Genomic DNA, 25397 nt, shown 5'->3' with positions numbered 1-25397 from the left:
CTATGAAACTAATAACTGCTCTCTTTTTTTGATAACCTTATGGTTTCCCCAAAAATTCCAAAACAAATTTCCCAAAACTTTTCAGTAAAATGTGTTTAGTTAATTAATTAGCTGTGTTATTTAATTCATCAAATATTGAACTATTTTCACGTAGGAAATGCTTAACAGGCTCTTCCCAAATCTACTACTACCTATACCTGCATTCTAATCTCATTCAAGGTTCACTTTTCTAGCAGTTCAAATTCAGTGAAAATTATGAGGTTAACATAGTTTTATAGGATCATAAAATAAAGCAGTTTACCAAAATTGTCTTTAACAAATAGGATACTACAGTTTATTGTATTTGAAAAGTTGAATAAAGGCCTTTACTTTTCTACTTTAGTTTCATAGCAGAGAATTAGCCATTTAGCAGTTAGCTTCATTTCAGTACCATTATTTTTGATCGACATTATTGTTGAAAATTGAAGAATGAATAATATTATAAATTCCAATTTTTTCGAATGATGCTCTAATGATCAAATATATCACTATGGGTCACAATAGGGAATAGAATTATCATGATCAGTTATTATATATTCCAATTACTTTGAATGTCAATCAATCTTCTTATAAAGACTTGGAAGTTTCATAGGATTTTCATTATATGAGTTCTCACATTGTCTTGGAGCTATTATACAGTTGCTAATTCCTTGAGCAAAATTTGACTACAAATCAAATTGTTTGTGGTGAGAATCGAATTTCAAAATTCTCCAACCATATTGTTTTTATCGTGGATAAGAACAGGATATGATTCACAGTTGAATGATAGGCAACTGGAACAAACCTGTAATTCAATTGAAGGGTGACGATTTACTCATATCTAATGTAGGTACTAATTTTTTGGAATGGAACTTCAATAAGCTAAAGTGAGTCGTAAATAAGTTGTCAATATCCTGAAATTAGCGAGCTCTCCAGCTCAGGGGGCTATTAGAGAATTATTATTCTCTTTGTTTTAAAATATTATCGTGACACCTATCACATCATTCTCGGTCTGTGAATATTGACCTCTGAATATAATCACTCAAAGCTGACTAGTGAAAAGTACGAGAACTAACGGCTGATATTTGAAGAAAACATAAAAGGGAATGTCATCAAATATAGGAAGGTTTGTACTCAAGCAATTTTTACAAAGAGAAAAATTATAAGAGTATATTTGGTGGGAAATACATAGAACATACATCAATCCACAGGATTGAAAACCAATTTCGAAGCTCCATGATCATAGTTGCTATTTAATTAGCATGATGGCGGTACAGTCTCAGTTCAAAGAGGGTACTTTTTAGGATTCGCAAGTTCGTAGAGAGTCCACTGGAGTGATCTGATTGGAGGGTGGCAGAGAGCCAATCACACACGAATTTGCAGAGGGTTGCAATTGCAGGGGTGGTTTATCATGAGAATGACCTCACACGTGAATGAAGTGAGCTGTCACCTAAAGATGCTTAGATTAACCAGCAGCAATGTTGGTTCCTTTTTTTGGAAATCGTGCCTGAGTGGGTGCCAGATAATGCTCATCAAAAACTGTCTACCAGTTGATTTGGATTTTTTTGGTAGGAAGAGATGTAGAGAGAGTGATAGAGAGAGTGGGAGAATGACTGAGTGTAGAGAGTTTGCCACTCTGGCGTATGGAGGAAAACAAGGGGTGATCGAAAAATTAGCAGATCCCTGCTCTTTGAGAAGGGTGGTAATCCCGAAGCTGTACAATATCAATCACAACTACAATGATTGATCTTTTTTCAAAACGGTCTCTTTGATTAACCTATCTCTCTACTTCCGTTTCCATACAATTTTCCTTATATTTTCCTCTTCCCTCTTTGAAACTGGGGATTGAACAAGCTCTGGGCAAATACCTGTCGAATCTTCCGCATTACACTAATTGTCAATTTAAGACATTTTCACTATCATTTTTCATGTTTCGATCTCTGATCTCAACGAAATAAGTTTCTCTGTGTAAATGTGAGTGCTCTTTCGTAGTAGCTTGGGAGTCTGTACGTTAGAGCTTAGAGGACATCTTTCTCTAGAGCTAGACAAAGATAATATTAGTATTCGATACATTTGAAACAATAATCCCATTGTATTAAGCGAGCAATTTATGTATATCTCAATATATTTTTATATTTTGTTATTTATACTGTATTTATGGTGATTTATGTCCAACGGATCTCGAAAACAGCTCTAACTATTTTCACGAAATTTGGAACATAGTAGGTTTATGATATAAGAATTCGATTGCACTAGGTCTCATCCCTGGGAAAACTCGCTGAACGACATTGAAAGGATAATTCATTCTTGGAAAAACAGCTGAGACTTTCGTCATCTGTGGATAGTAAAAAAGTGAATGAGCAAGTGTGTCTGTGGAAAATCAAAATATCTCATCCCCGAAATTCATAAGCTGACGTATAGCCAGCTGAAAAATATAAACACAATCATTTCAAAGAATTGTGTCCTGTTTATCAATAAATGAAAATAGCGAGCGTTGCTCGGTGGCCCGATATTTGTATTTGAATGGAAATATTCATTCTTAGGCCGGATTTCACCAGGAACTAAACTTGTCGTTAGAGGAAGCGTAAACTCCAATCCTATTATATTAAGCGAGCAATTTCTGTATTTATTTATATCTGGTTATTTATGTTCAACGGATCTCGAAAACGGCTCTAACGATTTTCACGAAATTTGGAACTTAGTAGGTTTATGATATAAAAATTCGATTGCACTAGGTCTCATCCTTGGGAAAACTCGCTGAACGACATTAAAAGGATAATTCATCCTTGGCTGAAACAGCTGTGGATAGTAAAAAAGGATCTATTTTAAGACTTGACAAACTGAAAACTTGACGTAATGAAATTACACCATACTTCATATAGATCCTTTAAACTACATATATGCGTCATACTACATAATATACTACATGCAATTTTTGAAAATGATTTGAAAAAAATGTTAACACAACAGAACTGAAAATTGTCATCCTTATCATTCTACCTCCATTTAGAGAGACTTTTGTATGAGCCGAATGTAAATCTATATACATAATTTTTTTTTCAAATTCAAATTCAAATTGAGTTTATTCACAGAAATCATTACAAATACAGTACACATGTATAAATAATATAAATACTTGTGAATTTTCCCCACATAGACAAGTCTGTGTGTGGGGAAAGAGTTCTAATGGAAAAAAATTGATACTAAAAAGAAAATGATAAATATTTACAATACAGTATAATTTGAAAAATAAAAGTTGGTTAAATGTAGTGGAGAAAGTATATGTTTTGAATTGAAGTAGTACAATATAACTATTATGGTAAATAGCTTTAACATGGCACACAAAATAAAATTTAGAACTTGAACAATGATAAATTATGAGCAATATATTGATGATATATATATACTTTCATATATATGATGATGATAGATAAGATTTTTATCGAATTCATATATATGATGATGAATACAAGAAAAATATATACATAGTATCAAAATCGCTAAGAGGAGTAGATGAGCTGATCAGCGACATCCCTGTCGGTTTCAAATAACCACATATTTTGTATATGTTAAGGCTAAGGGGTTCTATTTGCGTTATGTAGGCGGGTATATTTCTATAAAGAATGTGGCATATGTAATGATAGGGATGGATAAGAGGATTGAATATTGCATTTTTATTACTTCGGATGAAAATTAAAAGTGATTTTATGTATAGCTGTCGCACATCAAGGACCTGAAATTCTTGATAGGCCAGTTCTGTCGGATAGCGACTATCCTGGTTCAAGCAAGTCTTTATGATTGCTCGCTGTGCAATTCCGACAGCTCTCAAAGTGAACGAGGATGCTCCACCCCAGGCCAGGATTCCATAATTTATAATGGATTGAACATAGGCGAAGTATGTCCTTCTCAATTGATTGACTGAAAGAACCTCCCTCAACTGTCGAAAGGCATATATTAGTCTACGAATGCGACATTTGAGGTATTCCATAGGAGGAGTCCAACAAAGCCTGCAATCTATGAAGACTCCAAGATATTTGTATTTTTCCACCTGTTCAAGCGTCTCACAATTACAGGTAAGTGACAGGTGGTCATTACATGAGTGAAGCTTGAGACATTCTTGAACTGGCATACTATTTTTCATAAAATATATTGGCAAATATTTGGTTTTAACAACATTGAGTGTGAGTTTATTTTGATCGAGCCACTTCTTCACATGTAAAAGGTCTTTTGAGGCCTCACTGAAAGCGTCCCGCCAAGTACGTCCACAGGAAACCAATGCAGTATCGTCGGCAAACAGGAACAGTTTGCCATTCAACTGCAATTTACTTATATTATTTATATAAATTAGGAATAGTATAGGACCTAGTGTGCTTCCTTGCATAACTCCATAATCAACTGGCATAGAGTCACTACCAATTCCATTTATATAAACTGTCTGTTTCCTGCTCTGGAAGTAACTCTCAAACCACCTCAATGAACCATCTCTGATTCCATAGAGCTCCATTTTTCTCAAAAGCTTTAGTCCATCCACAGAGTCAAATGCTTTTGCAAGATCTAGAAACGTGATTAAAACATGTTTCCGATCTTCCACCCTCTGCGTGATCTCTTTTGTTATATCAAACAGAGCATGTGATGTATTTTTATCCATTCTAAAGCCATATTAATTATTTTCTATGATGTTATTTGTTTCTAGATAATTCTGTAATTGGTTTTTCACTGCTTTTTCGAGGATCTTTGAAAATATGCTTAGCTTAGAAATAGGTCTGTAATTACTTATAAGATTTCTAGTACCAGATTTAAAAATAGGAATGACTTTTGCCATTTTAAAAGCATTTGGAAACTAGCCTGTTCGGATACTGACATTAATAATGTGAAGAAGAGGCTCAATCACCACGTCAATGTGTTCTTTTATGAATTTTGAATTAATGTTATCAAGCCCCGGAGCAGAGCCACCACGCATCCCCTTCAAGATCTCCCGGATGTCCTGTTCGTCAAGTGGTTGCAGCCCGAAAGTGGAATTAACAATGTAATCATCATCATTTACCACTTCAGGGCCCCTTTCAGGAATTGCATCAGTCAATTCAGCACCTACATTTGAAAAAAAATTATTAAAGGAGTTACCTATTTCTTCTATTTCTAAATCAGAAGGTGCGCCCCCCTGATGAAACTGCGCCAAGGGGAATCGCTCAGCTGAACCTGGCCTACAAGCCAGCTCATTAACTATAGACCAAAATTTTCTAGAATCACCCCCTACACTATCCACCTTATCCTTATAATAATGTATTTTAGCATTCTTTATAGCGACATTGAGTGCGTTCCTATAAATCCTGTTCTCCTCTTTCAATCCTACATTAAACGGCTGCCTCAACACCTTTTGCTCAATTTGTCTCTATGTCTTATTGAATTAATAAGCCCCTGTGTAATCCATGGTTTAATCTTTCTATTCCTGGCTGAAACTAATTTAATTTGAGTAAATCGTTCGATTGTTCATGTAATTTCATTTATGAAAGTATCAGCACAGTAATCAACGTTGTCTGTAACAGCAGTGATACCACCCCAATCTTTTTCTAACAGATCGGCCGCAACATTATTCCACTGGGTCACTCTGTATGTAGGTATGTTTGGCCAACAATTTTTCGAGTCTACAGGCACCCCGGAAGCTAATTGAATAAATGTCGGATAATGGTCAGTTATAGCTATTTCCATGATTGCAGATTTTACTTCCATATTTTTATCATTTTTTACAAAAAAGTGATCAATACATGAACTCCCCGCAGGACGTGTTACCCGATTCATAAAGCTGATGAATGTCTGTGTGTTTGTATGTTTGTTTGTTCCCTATAGACTTGAAAATTACTTGACATAAGAACATGAAACTGTGGGAATATGTTGTGTGAATATTGGGGATGGTTTCTGAAGAGAAATTTTGATAGGGGAGATAATAATAATTATTTACTAATCCATTTTACAGACCTATGTTTTCGAAATTGTCGACAGAGCGGCTACCGAAGAACGGAAAGATGATCATGATTCAAGATCATATTGTGATAATATGATTGAGCATCAATCTGAAGTTACCAGCTGTATAATAAACACGTCACACTGTGATAAATATTGTATAATGGTATTAAAACAGTAGTTTGGAGTTGAAGTTAGTGTAGTTGATTGGTACCAGCTGTAGATAATCGTTTCTTAGAAGACCTATAGAAATTAAGTGATTAGTGAGTGTTATTTTGTAATTCAATTTTGTCTGTAAACAATCTGAATTAGAACTTTTCTGATTTCAAATGTTTGGACTGAAAATTGGACCTGAATTCAAATGTATGGAATAACCTACCTTTTTGACAGTTTTGGCTGTGCCTGTTAAGCTGCGTTTATACCAAAGCTATCAACAATATGTTAATAACTTAATCTTTAAGCTGCGTTTACACCAAAGTTATTAACAAAATGCTAATAACTTAATCCTTAAAGATTCTATCAGATTGAACATAACTTATAATACACATGATGATCATATGTGTTTGTCAAGTTCCGTTCAATCTAATAGAATCTATGAGGATTATGTTATTAACATTTAGATTCAGCTTAGAATGTTATTCTTAGAGTGTAGATTCAGCTTTACAGATTCTATTAGATTGAACATAACTTATCATACCCATGATAAACATAATTATGTGTTTGTCAAGTTCCGTTCAATCTTATAGAATCGATAAAGATTTAGTTATTAACATGCTGTTTATAACTTTGGTCTAAACGCAACTTCAGTCCTTCCCTAATCATCTTAAAGAATGGTTTTCTGTTTATCAGTAAATAAATAACGAGCAAAGCTCGGTGCTCAGATATTCATGCTTAAAACGAGAAAAGTAGATTTTCAGGTGTTATCAGAGACGTTAAAATACATACCAGTACTTCATTATACAGCATTACATCTTACTAAATCAGTGATTAGTGAGGAAAATTTTCAAAACAATGAGATTCTTTTGAATATCCTTGAAGTTTTCAAATGAACTGATCCATGCACGGTTGGCTTATCTTTGATAATAGATCAAATTATGAAGCAAAGTTGAACCCTTAAACATAAAAGACAATGATTATATTGTTTATTTTGATTATTGACTTCATCATGATCATCCTCATTATATTCAGCTACATCGTTTATGTCAGACTCTTCTGATTCTACTTCAGCCTCATGGACTAATAATCATAGACTAAGAGTATGAATGAAAAATTGATTTCTGTAGGCCTACTATAGATGCAGATTGAAAACACTTTTCTAATGATTGATCACCATCACTTCCAATTAATTTCAATATTGAGTTCTTCAACATTCTCCATTTATTCACCCCATATATTCACATTGTAAAAGAAGTGAAAAACTCCTTCCAACGAATATTCTCGAACAATTTATTTTGTTAGGCTTTTGTAGGTGGTACATTCTGAATCCAGTGATGGATAGAATAATGATGGATGCTCTGATAAAGTTCAACTTCCATGAACCATTTTTATCGATCGTGTTTAGTTCAGGGGTCGTGTTTATAAATATGACTCTCCGGCTGCTTTTTGAAGTAGGCAGAGGTAAAATAATTAAACTAGCTTTCCTTCTCCTCGCAGACATCAAGTGGCAATCAATGAAGACATTCAAATTAAAATTTTTACATAGTAATCATTTTTGGTAGAAGAACAAAAAACTGCCCAAACACATGGTATTTCTATTATTACTCCATAATATTATATAATTTCATAACATATTAATTTAAGAACAGTGTTTCCTTGTCATTGAATATTATTTTTAAACTGCATTTTGTAGGCCATCACACCCCTCCAGATCACGAGCCCTGCTTCACCAAAAAATCCTATTTCGGTCATTCTCTGTATTCGTATAATCCTCTCTTTCTGTCCTTCACAACATGGTAGTGTAGTATATAATACTACATGTGTATATAAACTGCATTCCTTCATCGTCCTGCTTTCTAGTACTAGTTAGTATTTTGGCTGTTAACTATATAGGTCTATGAAAGTATATAGGTATGGTTTATGGTTCTGTAGGTAGAACACACACACGAAACAAAATGCATGCACCCTGCACCTTTCGCGGCTGGCGGGGAGGAGGGTGTTTGAACCTAGACAAGGGGTGCATCGAAGGGCCAAGACACCCAAAAACAGCCCCTACAAAAAATATCCCGCCCAAGAAACCAGGAAAGCGGGCTTCGCAACCAAGCTTGTAGTGAGGCACCATTCTGCCTACTTCTTTAGTGAGATCACTGTGAAATGTCAGCATTGCTTGAATGGGTTGCATAGATAAGGAATGCTTGAAGCTTGTGCCCAAATTGCTTCAATTCATTCAGTTTGTTCTACAGTCAACTACCGTTTTGTATTCCCAGCTCAAGAATTCCTGTTTCGGACTGTGTCCAGTTTATGACCGGATATTGAGTCAATGAGAAGAACAAATTGTTCCCACATTGAGAGACTTTGACAATCATATCTCCCTACACAAATAACATATTTGTTGATCATTTTTTCAAATAGAAAAAATTGGGAAGTCTCAATTAATTGGTAACTTACCGATTGAAATGCTTCCATAATACTGGGAGGAATTTAGTCTCGAGGTCACATCAATGATCAAGCCATCCAGTTCCCTTTTTATAATTAGAATTTGTCAATTTGGTATTGATTGAATGACTGACAATTTGTATTTTAATTCCCTTCTTATTGGAAAATAAGCAAACTGTAATCGAATCATGAATCAATATTATCAAATCATTGAAACTATTTTATCAGTATTTTCTATTGAAATAATTTGCACGGTATTTAAATAGCTTGAACCGTGAGATCACACCAAAGGAGAGATTTGGTAAAGAGTCAGTTGATATGTACTAAAATCTTCATAGATCATTGTTGTTTCAAGAAAGCTTCTCGAATTTCTAAGATACTTGAATGTGTTTTGACCGAATGCCCAGGATCTCGTTTGAACTGAATATTGGTGTTCACAGCTATATGAGAAGAAGAATCGTCATTTTTAATTAAGGGATAGCAACATTATTACAAATTGAAAAGATAGTCGAATTCGCCTTTCTTTTGAGTGAGATCATACAGTAATAATGTTGCGAGAAGTGCAAAGATTCAGAAAATGAGTGAGATTTGAATAACAGTTGATTATTCAAATGAATGAATACTAGAATATGGCACTAAATGGTACCATATATTGATTTCGAGCATCTAGAAATGGGACATATACAAACATATATAACAAACATACAAACAGTCAGAAAACGACTTTGGGTTCTAGTAAGTCAAAAGTAAGAACTTCGCTAACGCTCGTTCAAATATCACTAGAGACCCAATCATTAAATCATTGTGTGGTATTAATCGTTATAAAGAGTATTCACTGATGCCATGTGTAACGTGCATGCACATTCTCAAATTCATCATATTTCGGAGAATCAGTGACTCAAATATGTAAACATTTATTACGTATATCAAGGTCATAAATATCATGTTTTAATCAAGTCGATAGGCGCGAGGCATGAGAATGTTTCAACACTCATTCATCCATTTATCCTCTGAAATTTCACTTCAAAATCTTCTCCAAATAAGAAAAGTACTAACGTTCCTATCGCATGTAGCTCGTTATCACAAGCATAATAATGTTTGATATTTGAGGCCACTTTGAGTAGTAACCGAGAAATAAAATTTAGAAATCTGTTGTAGAGATGGTTGTTTACAGTGTTCTAGCTTCTAGCGTGGCGGCTAGATGATATCCTCCACTCCTAGACCTAGACAAGAGTGCGAGAGAAAGCGCAGCGGGTGCAACAGAGAAAGAGAAAAGCGTTTGGTGGGGGATGAGTGAGTGAGAGAGAGTGTGAAAGAGAGTGAGTGAACTCTCTTGTTGCCCCGTACTGGAAACAGTGTGAAGTTCTTCTGACGAAAAATAATAGGAGAGGGACGCGAACGGAACAGTGGGAACAGTCTTCTATTCTTCGAGTCCACGACAGGACCGCGTGGTTCCATAGGCGCCAAAACTACAATACTCTTCGCCCAAAACCTCACTAATTTACCACAAACAATATGGATTTTTCTTCGAAAATTTACGTGAAACTTCGATATTAACATGTTCATCACTTCCTTGTTGGTCTCGATTGAACAGCGTCAATGACAAAAATTCCTGCGTGAATTCAAAGAATACCGGTTTCTCTGTTGGGCTTTGGACGTGTTTCCAGAGCCGGTGAAAAAGTCAGTGCACAAGTGATACTTTTAAAATTTCTTTAGAAACGTTTGTGGTTGGAATATTCGAATATGGATTCTGAAGATACGACTATTAGAGGAGGTGAGTTCATTTATATCATTCTTAAATATGCTGTACCTACAAATTTTGAACAATGTTTCTTATTCTCCGTAGAAAATCTCTTATTCTAGAATTATATTCCGTTGAAGTTGGACGTGTTTCCTCATAATTATATTATCAAATTAAATAAATCTATTTTACAAAATTTTTAATGTATTGAAAACCTCTTTTGTAAGACCGACAAGAATATCAGGTGCTCGGGGTCGGTATTTTTCATTTGAAGATTTCTTGTTAGTGAATATTGCCACTACAGGCCTAGAACAATAGTTTTAATTCAATTGATGCGTTGTAAATAATTTATGTATTATCTATTTTACAATATTGATTTCTAAAGATACGAATGATCACTAACAATTGAAGAGTTCGAGGTTGCCGACAGGAGGGGATCCCGATTTATGGGTGGGGTAGAAGCTGAATTTATCTGATATTGAGAGGGAGGGTGGTTTACCCGTTTAGAGCTTGTAATTAATTCATCTCTTTTAATAAATGTGATTTTATGTCTGGAGAGAGTCTTGACTTCACGTAGCGTATATCTTTCGATTCTACGAGGAACTCGACTAGGGGCACTGGTTACGAGAACAACCTCACGAGAGAACATTATTGTATTCAGTAGAGACTGCTCTCGATGTAATAATATCTTCAACTATGTCGAGTAAATTTGAGAAATTCGAAATAAGGAAGCTTGAAATTGGTAAACAATTTGTTAAAAAAGGTTTTGGTTTGAGGAGGACCAGAATAAGGATGATAAGTTCAACACGGGAGACGGGACCCAAATTGTCTCCGAAATTGTTAAATGGAAATATAAATGGTGTTATTAATATTTTTGAAGAGTCAATGGCTTACTCATAATTTCAATTTTTTTCTATACATGTAACTCTTTACATCATTATTTGTGACTGCCCGCATAAAAATATCGTTAGAAAAAAGACTATATCTTTATCACGAGTAAAGCGTGTAGGGTTCTGCTATTCTCTATTAATTTTACGAATACGTAAATATGATTTTTGTTTACACAGCTAAAAACAAATATTATTGAGTCGTAAGATATTAATGCTTATTATAATTGTGAAACACTTGTTAATGTTATCTGTAGAATTTGGAAGATGAACTTTCATCTACGTAGTAATTAAATACTTATCTTACAATTTACTGCTGCATTTTACCCGGAAGTTACATGGTAGTCGTGCTCGTCACTCACCGACTAACTTTTCATTCAAACAAAAATGTCATGTTATACATTTCAAAAGAACTTTCTAATTCTGATAAGAGTTGCATTTAATTATTTAACACTCAATGTTGAGCTTGTGCTTTCCTCATGTATTTTTGAACTTGGCATTTTATTTCTATTGTATTTTCTTTCTTCGTCATACGTCATTATTCAAACGTACAAATAATGCTTATTTTGATCATGCTTAATATTTCAAGATCCAGTATGACAATTTCATAAGTTTCTTCATGGGTTCGGTTATATCACTAATTTATTTTTCCACAAAAAAAAGATGTAATATCCTTATCACTTGATTTGTGTATCAAATTCCTTTTGGCGATTACATACTAAAGATAGTCTGAAAATGCGAAATTCAACAAGATCCACATTAATACAGTTGAAATAATTGAAATATATAGAGAATATAGAGAGAATAGGGATATGGAGTTAAAGTATACAGAGAGAGAGAGAGAGCTCTTATTAACAATGCATTTCAATAACTTATGTTAGATATAGCTATTGTAATTCGTAAGTGCTATAATACTATGGTATGTGTTTAAGTCTGAAACCGTTAGTACAATCATTAGCCAGTTTCATTCAATAATCAATATATATATGTTACTAGAAATAGTTTCACCGAGTTACCATACTATATTGCAGTCAGCGACAGTTGGCAAAATGAACCAATTTATTCAACACAATATTATTGATTTACGAATCTTTAAATAGTGAAAATTCAATGAAGCATGTTTAATGGTTCGCGACACATTCATTTCCATTCATTTATTTACTCATTTGTAATTTCAGTTTTAAGAAAAATTCAAATATGAATCTCAGTATCTGATCAGCAATATCTTCCGATTGTCACTATTCAAATGTCTAATAATATTTCAAAATCCATCTGGGCGAAATTTTGTGCTCTACAACCTGAGGTAATCGGGAGATATTGTTGACAAAAACTGAAATTCATTTTTAAAAAATTTTCATGAAATTTTACGCATTTTTGAAAAATTTTTACTTTGTACTCATTGAAGATAGAGAGCTCCGAATGATTTCATTTTATTCAGAGTTCCATAATCTAAAACCAAGACGAGTGCGAATTTTTCTGTCCGATGACCGGATTTGAACTAGGAAATGAACCGAGAATAGGAGGTTTTTGGGCAATCCTGTATCTAGCACAAGGAAATTTTAGGTTCATGCATCATTGTTTGCATCCAATCAATACATAAGAAAATCAGAACCACAATAAATATTGCAAGCACACCCTCTTTCTCATGTCTATATCGACTGAACTACAATATTAACACCACAAGATGTCGAAGTTTGAAAACCTGTTAATAGATCGATTACTTTTCGAGATGTCATCGAATTAGTTTTATGATCTTAATCGGAGTTCTCAAATTTTGAAAAATCTCTTGAAACTTATTCCAAAAACTGTTGATAAGTTTTATCTCAAAATTCTTCCTATCATTAGTATTTATATATGGAGATCGTGGCCAGGTAGAAGGTAGAAGTGAAGTAGAAAGGTATTTCTAAAGATTTCTTTCCCGCCCATTTCATTCAGTCTCTTAGCTAAGTCGAGGTAGAAGACTCGTGAGCGTTCTCAACTCTACAACTTCTTGTCTGACGTGAATTTCTAGCTCTATACTCTATCCTCCATAAATTTAGTTGCTCCAGTACGGTAAAGATTCCTTCACTTTTCCCACAAAAAAGTTTGGAATATAAAAAACCACCTAAATTCTAATCCCATATTATAATCCAAAATTCTAGTTCACTACTATGGGGAGAAGGAGTTTGGAAAAAGGTTTCTTCGAAATCTAGAATAGTAACAGAATTGGAATAAGAAGAATAAACTGAACCTTGAATTTTAGTTTATTCCCCTAAAGAAAATGTGACTCATGGATTGTATGGAAGAGATTTTGGAGAATGGGAATTGAATTGTATTTACTCATTTTATGATGAAACTAGTCAGATCGTCTTCAATAGAAATAAGTTTTTGATGGGCTTGAAACATTTGAAATCAAAAGTTTATCTAGTTTTTTAATCAAAATTACACTTTTACAGATCATTCCATATCGAATTTTCATTTGTCATTCATTAATAATAATAATAATAATAATAATATAATAATAATAATAATAATAATATCGAGTAACCTGGCTGGCTCAGGTCTGGTGTCAGAGTTTTCAGGTCGCAACTGATCAATTTCAGGGCCTTTGACATGACCTAATGACTGCTTTTTAGGCAGCCGGGATCGACGGCTTAACGTGTCCATCTGACGGCTTAACGTGTCATTCATTGAATTCAATCTATAATTCGTAGATCATATCATACACATTTTTAATAACTCTGCTAACTCTTTTTTCAAAAGTTTCAATCTTCCTGTTCTTAAATCTCTACTTACTAACTTTATCAATGTCTTTAACGATATCATTGAGAATATCTAAACTCATTCACCGATGTATTCACCTCTTTACTCCAAGGATCAACCAAATAGACAATTAAAAATATTTTGTGACCAGAAAATAATGAGCTTTATTATTAAGATAGGACTAGTAGTTCTGTGAACAAAAGGACCTCGCGCAGTTATAAACCACAGCCTGTTCATACTGTCCATCAGAGTGAATTCTATCTGTATGTCGTGTCAGCGAGAAATCGGTGTGTAAACGGCTAATGGCTGTTTGGGTTGGTGTATCGAAAATGCTAACATCAAAAGCTAATCTCCTTCAAGACATACTGGTAACAGGTCAGCCCGCGTTGAAAGCAGGGAAAGGTCGAGAGAAAAATACTATGTTACTTTCAGTTATTAATTGCATGCGATTAATAGTCCACACGACAGCTGATCTTTTACCAAGTTACATTGTGATATTGATCGCATGCAATGACGCTTGCAATTAATAATCCACTCGACATCTGATTTATGATGAATAATTCTATAGTCTGATTTTTACGGTAATATTGACTTCAAAGGAGACTCCTTTTTCTTTTGTATTATCCTTAAAATGCAAAATTTCAAAAAACCTTATATATATATATGTCGACGCAAAATTCTAAAAGGAACATACTACTTATCAAATTTCATGAAAATCTATTGCCGCGTTTCGCTGTAAATGCGAAACATAAATAAATATAAACATACAAACATACAAACATAGACATAAAGAGAAATGCAAAACCGTCGACATGAATCTTAGACCTCATTCTGCTCGGTCAATTAAAAGAAATTGTTGCCCAAGTAAATATGATTAGCTTTCATTTTTAATTCACTGTATCCGAACTCGGTCTTTACTGTGGAACATTAGGGATAGATGGAGAACCATCAATGGGCAGGTTCTTCTTCACTAACAAGAAATTTATACAAATCTCATCCCTTCAAACAGCATAGCTCATAGTTTATTTTCGTTGAATTATTTTGATTAAGCAACTACTCGACCATACTCCCAACTTTCCAAAAGCTGCAATTTCTCTAATAGAAACATTTCTAATGTTTAGTATATTTTTTGACATATAGATTCTTCGATAAAGCCTTTTCCTCCATTCCCTCTTAATTCTTCTGATTATGGAACTCAGAATGCTCAACCATAACTTCAACTTCCATCAAGCATCTCATGTGGAATCATCTCAGATGCAGTACATTTTGAAAAACTATGTAATTTGTAGTTTTGGAAACCTAAATAGTTCATATTCATAGCCCACGAAAACCTCAGAATGCAGACTCAAGCTGCGTTCCACAACTCTTCTTCATCATACTATATTTTCTTAATATTACCTTCTTTCATTTCATATACATTCAAAGATGCGTCACGTTTTACCTTTCTTTTCCTCTTCACTCAACTCTTTCGATGATTACGTTCGCATGATCATGTCCATTCATCATCTCACTCCTTTACAAATTCTTCTGTTTCCATCGAGGCCTCATTATACACCCATAACCACCAAAGATGGTTCAGTGATGCCTTGCTCCCACTCAAATGCATCAATGCACACCAACTATCTTTTCAAAATGTTCTTCACAATCACACTCTCTCTCTCTCGCTTTTTCTCTCCTACCTCACCTGAAACTTCCTATCACAGCAGGTAGACCAAGGGGTTTTTTATTTCACTACATATTTTTTTCTTCTCTTTTTTGTGAACTTCAGGGTACCCCTCTCAATGGAACCATTATCTGCTTGTGCCTTCAATTTTGCCTGCTTTTTTCAAACCCATTTCTCTCTAAACATCTGTCAGCTGCGTTCATTGTTGGCTATGTCAATAGTGGTCTATTGGGCTGGCAGCTAATTCCAAGGCCAGCTTTGCATTTTCTGGGATTCAGCAACTTGGAAGAGAGCTTTGTGCAATCAAGGTGTGTGCCTTTTGGCAATGTATTTTGGACTAACAATTCTACTTGAGAATGGAAAACTGGAGAGTCTGAAAGTTCAGGAGGATCATGAAGCGCATATAAGGATGAATAGATCAATGGATAAATAATAGCTTTGCCATAAATTTTGCTCTTACCAGTCTTACCGGTATTAAGTTGAAGAGCTACGAGAATTCTCTACTAGACTTCAAAATGAATACATAGTTGTTGACAGTATTATCATAATCCTATAAACGTCAGATAAATTTTGCTGTAATGAGTAGGCCTAATCATTCTCATTGAGACAAGTTCTTGAATCATTCTGTTTGGACTATTTCTAGTGCAATTTTGTCATGGAAGATTTCTATGGTCACAAATGATATCAACTTTCTCGTAGGTGATTTGTTGATCTTTCATATATCCATGCAATCGAATTTATTCTCCGAATCAATAAAATTGGGGCTGGTTTTGTTCTTAGAAGCTTCGTCAAATTACAAGCAGACATTTCATCCTTGATTAGGGATACCCCAGCAAACGCTGATTATTGCATACAGAACATTGTTTGTACATTAACTATGGAACTTATATTCATGGAAATGTAAATATGTAGAAGAATATGCTATAACAGGGTTATTAATTTATTTATTTCTCTAAAACTAGTAAGCCCAGGTTTGATTTCCAATACTGTATTTGGATCTTAGCTGTTACTGTATAATAACAAAACTATATTTTTCCATCAAGATGAATTCCAGATTTTCCTCACAGAAACAATAAAACTAATGAATGAACCTCAAATCAAAAGACTATACCTTCATAGTTATAACGAAAGGGCAACATACGTAATTCGGATAACAACTTTTTGATATCCTATACGATTATTGTATTCAAATTTCTATAAAATATTAAAAGTTTTTTGAGGACTGTATCCTATAAAAGAGAATGGGATATAGGATATGAATAGTGGATGTCATTATTCCTTGTATTCCCATCTCTTTGATCTTATCCTTCAAACCACATGAATTTCTAAGAAACTATTTCGAACAGGTGTATATCATTCTTCTCAGCACCTGAAAAGATGAGTGTAATAGGAGATAGAGTTGGCTATCTAATAAGTTGAGGACTGAAACTCAAGGAAGGATGTGTGCGGTGGGAGAGGGCCCTTATATCTATTCTCATATCTTATAGCTCTTATTTCTCATCTAGTTCTCAATAGACGACTGGTTCACCTGCTGTCTTTTCGCAGAAGAAATGTTGTGATTCATCAGTATAAATATGCAAATTTCGGCTTCCGCTTGCTGATGTGATGATTCAAGTCTCTTCCTAGATTGCTTGCTACCAGATGGTGATTAACTCCTGACCAAGAGACGTTGTTCAGAATTGTTTCAATCGTGCCGAGTTATGTTTCCAATTAATTACGATGTCATCTCATGGGTCGATTCCGATTATTTGGGATTTTGTCTCGATCATAATCACTCTCAATCACGACAGAAAAAGTGTTTCTTAGTATATTTGAGGATGCTTCAATTCTTTAAGGGAATGATAAACAATAATGACTAATCACGAATAATTCAATCCGACACGTCTTTACACACTCATTGGTTTCTCTAAATCTGATATTATGAAGATTAGTAGGGCTGTTAGACAATGACTTCGTATTCAACCAACTGAAGAAATGAATCACTGAGGTAATTTCAAACTCATCGGTATTCTAAGAATTGTACAGTCAACATAAACTCATTCACCTATTAGTGTAGCTGCCAATTACAATATACAGTGGCGTACTATACTCTCAAGCCAGTGGCCCATCTCCACGTAGTAAAATGTAGCTCCTCAGTCAGCTTAGCTCAACGGTTTCAGGTATTTCGTTTTTCTTAAATAAGGCGATATGGATAATGATACGCTCAAACAGCATCAGCAAAATTGTATTATCCTTACTGAGTTGAATGTTTTCTACGTCTCTACCTAACTTCACGAATTTAGATAGCCTATTCATAAAATAGAACTCTTTATAAGTTATTTTAGTTGCATTCAATTGTATTCCAGTGGCATTAACGTTTTTCAATTTCTCTGATTATCTGGGGAGAGTACCTTTTCAGAACAGTTTTTACTTTACTGTTGTTATTTTAGGTGGAACAATCTACTATGGCTTTGATTAACTCTTCAGCCCTTTTATCAGCTCAATGATAATTTGGTATGGAACTATTCGAATGAGTATAGGACTAGCTGTAATTTGATGCCAAGCTACGAGCAGTTATTAGGCCTTTAAAGCGCTTTCAAGATTTCGTAATTGATCCTCTCAAGGATTGTTTTTGTTTTTCTGGTGCCAACGATGCTGGATTGGTAAAGACCAAATGGAACTACGCACTGCAACTAAGTATCTCTCACTCCCATGAACTTTCTCTCTCTCTCTCTCTCTCTCTTCCTCTCTCCCACACATACGATGCTTCCTCTGTCACAAACACAGCTCTTTCTTGCATATACGCACTAATTCAAATTTGCGGCCTTGTTTTTTCAGAAAAGAGAAACAGAATAGTAGAATTGTAATTTTATTTCTATGTGTTTCTATTTACTACTGTCATTTATCTATCACTTCTTTCAAACTATTCAAGTATTCAGTTTTACCTCTTTCTGCGTACATTATATCTTGTTGTCAGGTGCAGAAGAAGAATAGCGTTTTTCAGACAGTATACATTACAACAGCAATAGCATTCAATATCAAACATACAATTACATCCAACATCATACAAAAACAACAACAACAACAACAAATCCTTCTCATGCTCTTCATGAATTTTTTTTCCTATAGCTCTACAGCCCATTGTGGGCTTTGGCCTCCTCCACAACATTCCTCCATGTATTTCTATCCATTATAAATCCTCTCCATCCTCTATTAAGCCCTCTACACACTTCGAGACCAGACTTCAGACAGTCTGAGTTTAGGTCTGATCTTGTAGTGTGTAGGGCTGTCTTCAGACCGAATAATGATTTTCAGACCGTCTGCCGGTCTGCTGACTCAGACCACAGACCACAGACTGTCTGTGCTTCCCCCACCTAGTCGATGGTAGCTCGTCGATCTTGGTCAAAAACCTGAATTGCTGAAAAATGAAGATAGAGAAATTGTGATTTCAGATTCGGATTCAGCGCCCTCGAATTAATAAAATGCTAAGCTAGTAACTCAAAAATAATCAAAATTAAGGATTTTTTCGATTGGATATAATAATCATTAGATCACTATAAGGTTAGCAGATTTCTTGTTTCACTACAAGTATAGAAGTAATCAATATTAGCCTATGCCTTTACAAGTTATCATTTTATTCATTAATTTTCTATCATTAACTAGCAGGGCACCCGTGCTTCGCTACGGGAATTGAAAGATAGATTATTTTTGTGAGATATTTATAATCCAAATTCAATCAAATCGTTATAATCGTGTCTGAGATTCACCATTCAATCAAAAGTTGCTTGCGGATTGATAAATTAATTATACAGTTTCGTCACTGTCATAAAATTCGAGAAACAATAAAGAAGAACATCACCCGTGAACAAAATTTGAACATTAAAAAAGCCGTTGATGTCCGTGGTGTGGGTGTGCTGTTAGTGCTTCACCCAAGGGCCAATAAAGAAAATGTTTTGGGTGATAAGGTCCTGCAAAATCCAAACATGAAGGTAAGCGAGCCACAATCCAAATTGCCAAGAATAATTCTGTATCACGTCGCTGCAGATATAACAGCTGCTGAATTGGCAAACGATGTGTTTGAGAGAAATCACGAGTCATCGTCATTGAGTAGGGAAAATTTCTTGAAAAACTTCAGGCCGATTTTTAAAATAGGACCGAAAAACAAAAACACCGTGCATTGGGTAGTGGAGTGCACTGGTGAATTAAGAAAAGAATTTATTAACAAATCGCGGATTGGTATTGATTGGAGGGTGTGCCGAGTTGGAGACTATGTTGCCGTCTCTCGTTGTTTCAAGTGCCAAAAAATTGGACATATCAGTAAGCATTGCACTCAAGCACAAAACATCTGTGGTCACTGTTCCACTACAGGACATGATGTTGAAGAGTGCCCTAATAGAGACAAAAAGCCCTCATGTTTAAATTGCCGCAATGATAAAAAAGCTTTCGATCACAAAGTAGGTGATAGAGAGTGCCCTTCCTATCAAAAAGCGTTACAATAAATAATTGATAGAACTGATTATGAAATCTGAAAGAAAAATATTTAATATACTGAGGATAAATAAAAATAATAGTGATAGTGAAATCAAGCAATCAACCCAAAACAAAATGATTACTTTAAATTCCATCCTTAACAAAATTGATAGTCTCTACGTAACAACTAATACTGATAAAAGTAAGATAAGTCTGGTTTATGATTAATTTTGGTGAGAGGGTTGATGTTATGATATCTTTTACAAAAATAGGAAATAGTATTAAAACATCCAAAGGTCTCTCTCTGCTTAGAAATAAAAAATATTTCTCTCTTGAAGAATGGAATCACCTGAATGTGTTACGGGATTCTGATTGTATAAGAGTTTTGTTTTCTGATAAAAACATTCCTATTTTCGTATTAAATGATCGTGAAAATGGGGTACTTATTGATCTTTTGAATAGAATAAATGATTGAAGAAATTCAATTACCCTTTGATTATAGGAATTGATTCTTTTAACGATATGGGTGAAACTTATTTTGATATTCCTGCCACTGAACTCTTGTGTACTGTCATAGGAGCTAGAGATTTGAAGTTTATTTTTTACTATCGAGGTTATTGTGCAATTAATTTAAATACCTAAGCTAGCTGATAGTCCGGGAGCTGAGTACCTTGTAGGATTCTTTGAAGATAATAATAAACGTGAAGCATTCATAAAATCTATGATTGAATTACGGACCCTACTTCAAAACACTGATAACGAAAATGCTAAAATATATAAAAATATGCTTCTTAGGATCACGCATAGAAACATGTCAATATCAGGTGATGAACTAATAAGCTTCCTGAATAATAGGGTCCTGATATGAACATCTATGATAATAATTTGAGAAGATTCCTATTCAAAACAAACTCTAAATACCGAATGGGATATTGCTTGGAGCAGGGTGGAAGTTACGTAGAATTTCAAGAGGATACTTTAAAATTCTCTACTAAAGAACGATATGTTTTAGTCACACTCAATACTACACTTATGCTGAATAGCGAATTGATAAAAACTATAAATAGAATAACTCTTCATGAGTGTAAACTTCCTAGAATAAAATGGTATGACGCTGTTCCCAGCTGTGGTAAATCTTACTTTATAGTCTCGCATCATGAGCCTGGCAAGAATCTAGTACTCACTCAAACACGGGAAGGTATTAAAGCAATCCGTGAAACTGTCATTGAAAGGTATGGTCTAAAACATTGTAATCGACTTAAGCTTGATTACAGGACAGTTGCCTCATATATAATAAATCATAATCAGAATAAAACATACGATAGAGTTTTTATTGATGAAGCTCTACTTATGCATGCGGGTTACATCGGTTTTATTGCTAACTTGAGTAAGGCCTCAGAAATAATTGTAGTTGGTGACGCAAACCAAATACCCTATATTGAGAGAAGTAATTATGCCACAAGATGGCATAAAATTTCAGAATTCTGCGAACCTTTTACAAAACAAACGGTAACTCGTAGATGTCCTATCGATGTTTTTTTTGTCCTTTCCACTGTCTATGAAAATATTACGACGCTTAATGGAAGAGCTATCTCAATTCTGCCTACTTACAGAAATGGGGAATACCATCTGATACAACCCGACACTTTGATATCAACATTCACCCAAGAGGAAAAACTTATGGTGGGTGATACTATAAAGTGGAGAGAGGATGTTGCACTTCACACAATCCATGAAGCACAAGGGCTAACTCATAAAAATGTTATTCTAATCAGAATTAAGTACAAGGAGAATGAAATCTATAACAGCATGCCCCATGCGATTGTTGCTTTGTCTAGACACACTGAAACTTTCAGGTATTATTAACAACCGGTCTAGTAGATGATGCTGTGGACAAACTAATTAAGAAACTTAAATTCATAGATAGTGAGGGGATTGTTAAATGGAACAAGGAAAAGAGAAGTGACCTGATGATATAAGTTATGAGTGACACTGAAGAAGTTCTGAATATTTTAGAAACAGAAAATGAAACAGATGTAATCGACGATTATTTGAACTATCACTTTCACGAGGACAAAAATAAAGATGCTGAGTGTTTCAATATTATGTCTGTGAATATACGTAGTTTGAATGCCAATTTCGATCAGTTTATTTGCTGCCTCAATGAATTGAAAACTGATATTCACATTATAATATTAACGGAGACCTGGTTGACTGCAGATATGTCGTTCATTTTCAACATTCCTGGATATACGGCAATAAATAAGTACACTAAACAGAATAAATGTGATGGATTATGCATGTACATAAAAGATTGTATAAGATTCAATGAAGTTTCACTAGATATTACTGATGCCAATGTAGTTAGTGCTGACTTAAGAATTGATGATTTTATTGTGAAGGTGATTGGGGTTTATAGATCACCAAGTAATCAAAATATTGATAATTTTCTTAATAGTCTGAGTAATGAAATCAGTAAAATTCCTAATGGAATAAATGTATGTGTGGCTGGAGACATGAATATAAATGCACATTCAACTAGTGTTCCTGTTCAAGATTATCTGCATATTTTCAATAGTAATGGCTATAAGTCTTACATAAATGGTGATACCAGAGTAACAACCACAACAAATTCTTGCATTGACCACATTTTTTATAAAAATTCAGGCAACCATTCTATGTCCATTAAAGGAGAAGGTTGTCCATTTAGGACAACCATAACTGACCACTACGCGGTTGTACTGAACTTGGTGAAGGTTCCTATCAATAAGGATAATAGAAACGTATTGATAAACACATTAACTAGAACCAACTATCATGCACTATTGGAACGCATACGGAATGAAGATTGGGAAGAAATCTATACCGTGAATGGAAGCATTGACACTATTATGGATGAATTTGTCGATCGTTTGACCAGTCTCATCAATCAATGCAAGAACGTAAAAGAGATACCTAACAGACTTCGTCCCCTGAAGCCCTGGATATCTGAAGGCATCTTAAGATCAATAATCACGCGGGACAAAATGCATTCTAGACTCAGAAGAGATCCTAATTACGATATCTTAAAGAATGAATATAAGGCTTATCGTAATGGTTTGAATAAGATCATAAATCATGCAAAGGAAGTCTACTATAAAGGGAAAATTGAAAATTGTAATAACAACAGCATGATGTTGTGGAAGTGCATAAACGGAGTTATAGGTGAGGACAGTATCAAGGACAAGAGTACTGAACTTGATGCTCAATCCCTCAACAATTATTTCACAAATGTGGGTAAATTACAAGCTCAAACTATCAATATCCCTGATAATACTGGTGATCGATTTCCTGCAATACAGATCGATGGCACGTTTTTTATAAAACCAACGTGCCCAGTTGAAGTTGAGGCAACTATTAAAAATCTAAAGAACAACTGCAGTCCTGGTATTGATAGTCTAGGTAATATTACGCTGAATAAAATAGCCAATTTTATATCTCAACCTCTCGCTTTCATTTTTAATAGATGCTTTGAGGAGGGATATTTTCCCGAGCACCTCAAATCAGCCAAAATAAAACCTCTATTCAAACAAGGTGACCCGACTAGTCCCTGTAATTATAGACCAATTAGTCTTATCAGCAACCTTGCTAAAATAATGGAGAAACTAATAAAGTCAAGAGTTGTTTCTTTCTTGAATCTTAACAAAATAATCAACAAGAATCAATTCGGTTTCCAAAATGGTGAAAGTACATCTGACGCTCTAATAAAATTCATCAATACTTTATCTGATAGAATAAACTCCAATAAGAGAACTATTGCGGTCTTCCTGGATATATGCAAAGCTTTTGATACAATACCTCATAATACTTTGTTCAATAAACTGGAGTCCTATGGTTTCAGAGGAGTCTCGCTTAAATTTTTCAAAAGCTATCTGAGTAATAGAACCCAGTCCCTAACCATAAATGATCAATCTAGTGTAACTAACTTAACTTCTTATGGTCTTTCTCAAGGTACTGTACTTTCTCCCATCCTTTTCATACTCTATGTAAATGACTTTTTAAATTTAAGACTTCTAAACTCAACTGTGATATCCTTTGCAGATGATACTGCAGCTATTTTTCACGGTTATTCATGGAATGAAGTTCATACCATAGCTGAAAATAATATGCTTTCAATTAAGAAGTGGTTAGAAAAGAATACCTCAAGTTTAAATATTGAAAAAACTAATTACATAACTTTCTCTGCAAATAGAGTAGGGCAGCCTAACGAGAATCAAGATTTGAGAATCCATTCTCAGTGCAATTTAAACTTGGGTAATTGTGATTGTCCCACCATTAAAAAAGTCAATAATACTAAGTACTTGGGAATCATAATTGATGAATACCTTAAATGGGATGTTCATATTAAATACATATGTAGAAAAATTAGATATTTAACTTTTTAATTTTACCAAGTTAGCAGAATTCCTAATAAGAACCACCTGAAAATGATGTATCATGATCTAGTCAAGTCAATTCTGCAGTATGACATAGTTGTTTGGGGAGGTTGTTTCAACTGTCATATTGCTGAATTATTTGTAGCACAAAAACTGATAATTAAAACTATATTAAGCAAACCCAAGCTCTATCCAACGGATATGGTTTTTAGTGATTTTGAAGTCATGACTACACGTCAATTATACATAAAAACCGTAATTGAGTACTTAATAAAATATAGATCCGATTTTCCTCTCACAATAAACTCTACACTTAATTATTATAATCTAAGGGCCACTGCTAACAAATATGTAACCTATAACACCAATATTGAATGTATAAGGAGGCAGTTAATTTACATAGGTACTAAAATAATAAACCTCATTCCAAATCACTTTCTCATGGACAATAAGATCAGCGGAAAAATTAAACTGGATATAAAAAACTGGACATACAGTAATTTATTCTTCCATTTAGATATATAACTCGAGATTTCTGCTTCAGCATTGTTTTTTTTTAGTTTTTTTTTCATTTTTCAGTGGACTCGCTTACCTTTATTTTGAGTACCTATTCCTCTGTTTTCTTCCTTCCCCCCATTTCTCCCTTCCCTTTCTTCCTCATTACATCTCTTCTCTTCTTTGCCTGTCTATTACATGGAAAACCATAGTTGGCTAGGTATCTTCCTCTCTTTTTTTCTCTTCTCCAACACACCCAACCACAAAGCCCATGGTTCTTTATATTTGTAACATTTTATTGTGTTTTATTTGTTTTGTAATTCTTTGTAATTTTGTTTTGTCTTGTTTTTTGTGTTTTTAATAAATTGAAATTTAAATTTAAATTATGGTTACGTCATCTGCATAAGCACATACTTGATACATTCATGAAAAATGCT

General features: G+C 34.3%; 1 protein-coding gene across 1 annotated transcript in view; it reads left to right on the top strand.

Moving 5' to 3' along the window:
* Positions 1-9919: 9919 nt before the first annotated feature.
* LOC111064597 (protein lin-28 homolog) overlaps positions 9920-25397 on the top strand; it is a 33176-nt gene continuing 17698 nt past the window's right edge. Inside the window, exon 1 of the mRNA XM_022352351.2 lies at positions 9920-10342. Within this exon, the coding sequence (XP_022208043.2) occupies positions 10312-10342 (31 nt within the window). The 5' untranslated portion in view covers positions 9920-10311. The remainder of the gene's footprint in view (positions 10343-25397) is intronic.

Source organism: Nilaparvata lugens, chromosome 11 (assembly GCF_014356525.2).
Source record: "Nilaparvata lugens isolate BPH chromosome 11, ASM1435652v1, whole genome shotgun sequence".
Lineage (NCBI taxonomy): Eukaryota > Metazoa > Arthropoda > Insecta > Hemiptera > Delphacidae > Nilaparvata > Nilaparvata lugens.
This window is presented reverse-complemented; position numbering and strand designations above follow the sequence as displayed.